At 40.3% G+C, this 1,017-nt stretch overlaps 1 protein-coding gene across 1 annotated transcript; it reads right to left on the bottom strand.

Moving 5' to 3' along the window:
* Window positions 1-6: 6 nt before the first annotated feature.
* Window positions 7-964, bottom strand: LOC121024042 (DNA repair protein XRCC4-like; the record flags this gene model as incomplete). The annotated part of the gene is made up of 1 exon (XM_040466366.1): window positions 7-964. A coding segment is annotated over exon 1 (928 nt), but the record flags the coding sequence as incomplete, so codon positions are not given.
* Between the last annotated feature and the right edge of the window lie 53 nt (window positions 965-1,017).

The following is a 1,017-nucleotide window of genomic DNA, read 5'->3' as shown; positions in this document are numbered from 1 at the left end:
TTGAGCTGTGCTCCTTTTTCAACTTCTCAGGTTGTGGAGGATCAAACTTTTCCTTTTCTTGAGGCTGAGTCACCTGAGAAGCCATTTTAGGCTCTGTTCCAAGATTTTTTTGCATCCGCTGCCTCCTCTTTCTACTTGGTGCAATATCAGTGACATCAGGACTTGAAATGATGGAATCATCTCTAGAAGTAGCTGGAGCTAACACAGAGGGATCAGGCAGGTTCTCACTTTCTTCATCAGTACTTTCATCGTAGACTGCATCTCTATCAGCGGTCATTTCAGAACATGTTGTGCCTTCCCTTTCACGCTGAATGTTCCTTTCTGGTTCTTGAACTTCATTTAACAATTTATGCAAGCTTCTGATCTTTGCTTTCTTCTCATTCAGCACTAGAATAAACCGCTTATAAAGATCAGTCTCCAAAGCTTCCTTAGCACTCACACATTTTTCAAATCGTCCTTGAATATCATTCCAATCTCTCAGAAGCCTTTCATTTTCCTTCTGCAGGTGCTCATTTTTGGCTTGGTTTTCCGCAATGGTGTCCAGGCAATCACAAATAAGTTTCCTAATGACCTCAGCTGGACTTGCAACTTTCTCTAGATTGAAGGAACCAAGTCTAAATGAAACATCTTTCAGGTTTTTCTCAAAGGAGAAATGACAAGACTCTTTAGAAAAATCAAACTTGTATGCATCAGCTGGTCCTCCTCCTGATATCAATACTTTCCTCAGTTCATCAACATATTTCTCTTTTTCCATTGCCATGTCATCAGCTTCTTGAGAAATCTCTGATTCGGAAACTGTTCCGGTCCATGCTGACTGACCATCAGTAAGTGTAATAACAAAACCAGATGCTAGCGTTCTCTCCCAAGCAATTTGTAGAAAATGAATTATATCTGGTTCAGAAGCAAAACAAATTCTGCTTACTTTTCTTTCCATTTCTGGTCACCTCTCATTCGCTCCACTTCCGGTCTCTCAATAATGTTTATTGAGTGAACGGAGTTTAGCCTGTGTATATTGTG

The sequence above is a fragment of the Herpailurus yagouaroundi genome, unplaced genomic scaffold (assembly GCF_014898765.1).
Source record: "Herpailurus yagouaroundi ecotype Mexico unplaced genomic scaffold, PumYag 34061, whole genome shotgun sequence".
In the NCBI taxonomy this organism is placed as follows: Eukaryota; Metazoa; Chordata; class Mammalia; order Carnivora; family Felidae; genus Herpailurus; species Herpailurus yagouaroundi.
This window is presented reverse-complemented; position numbering and strand designations above follow the sequence as displayed.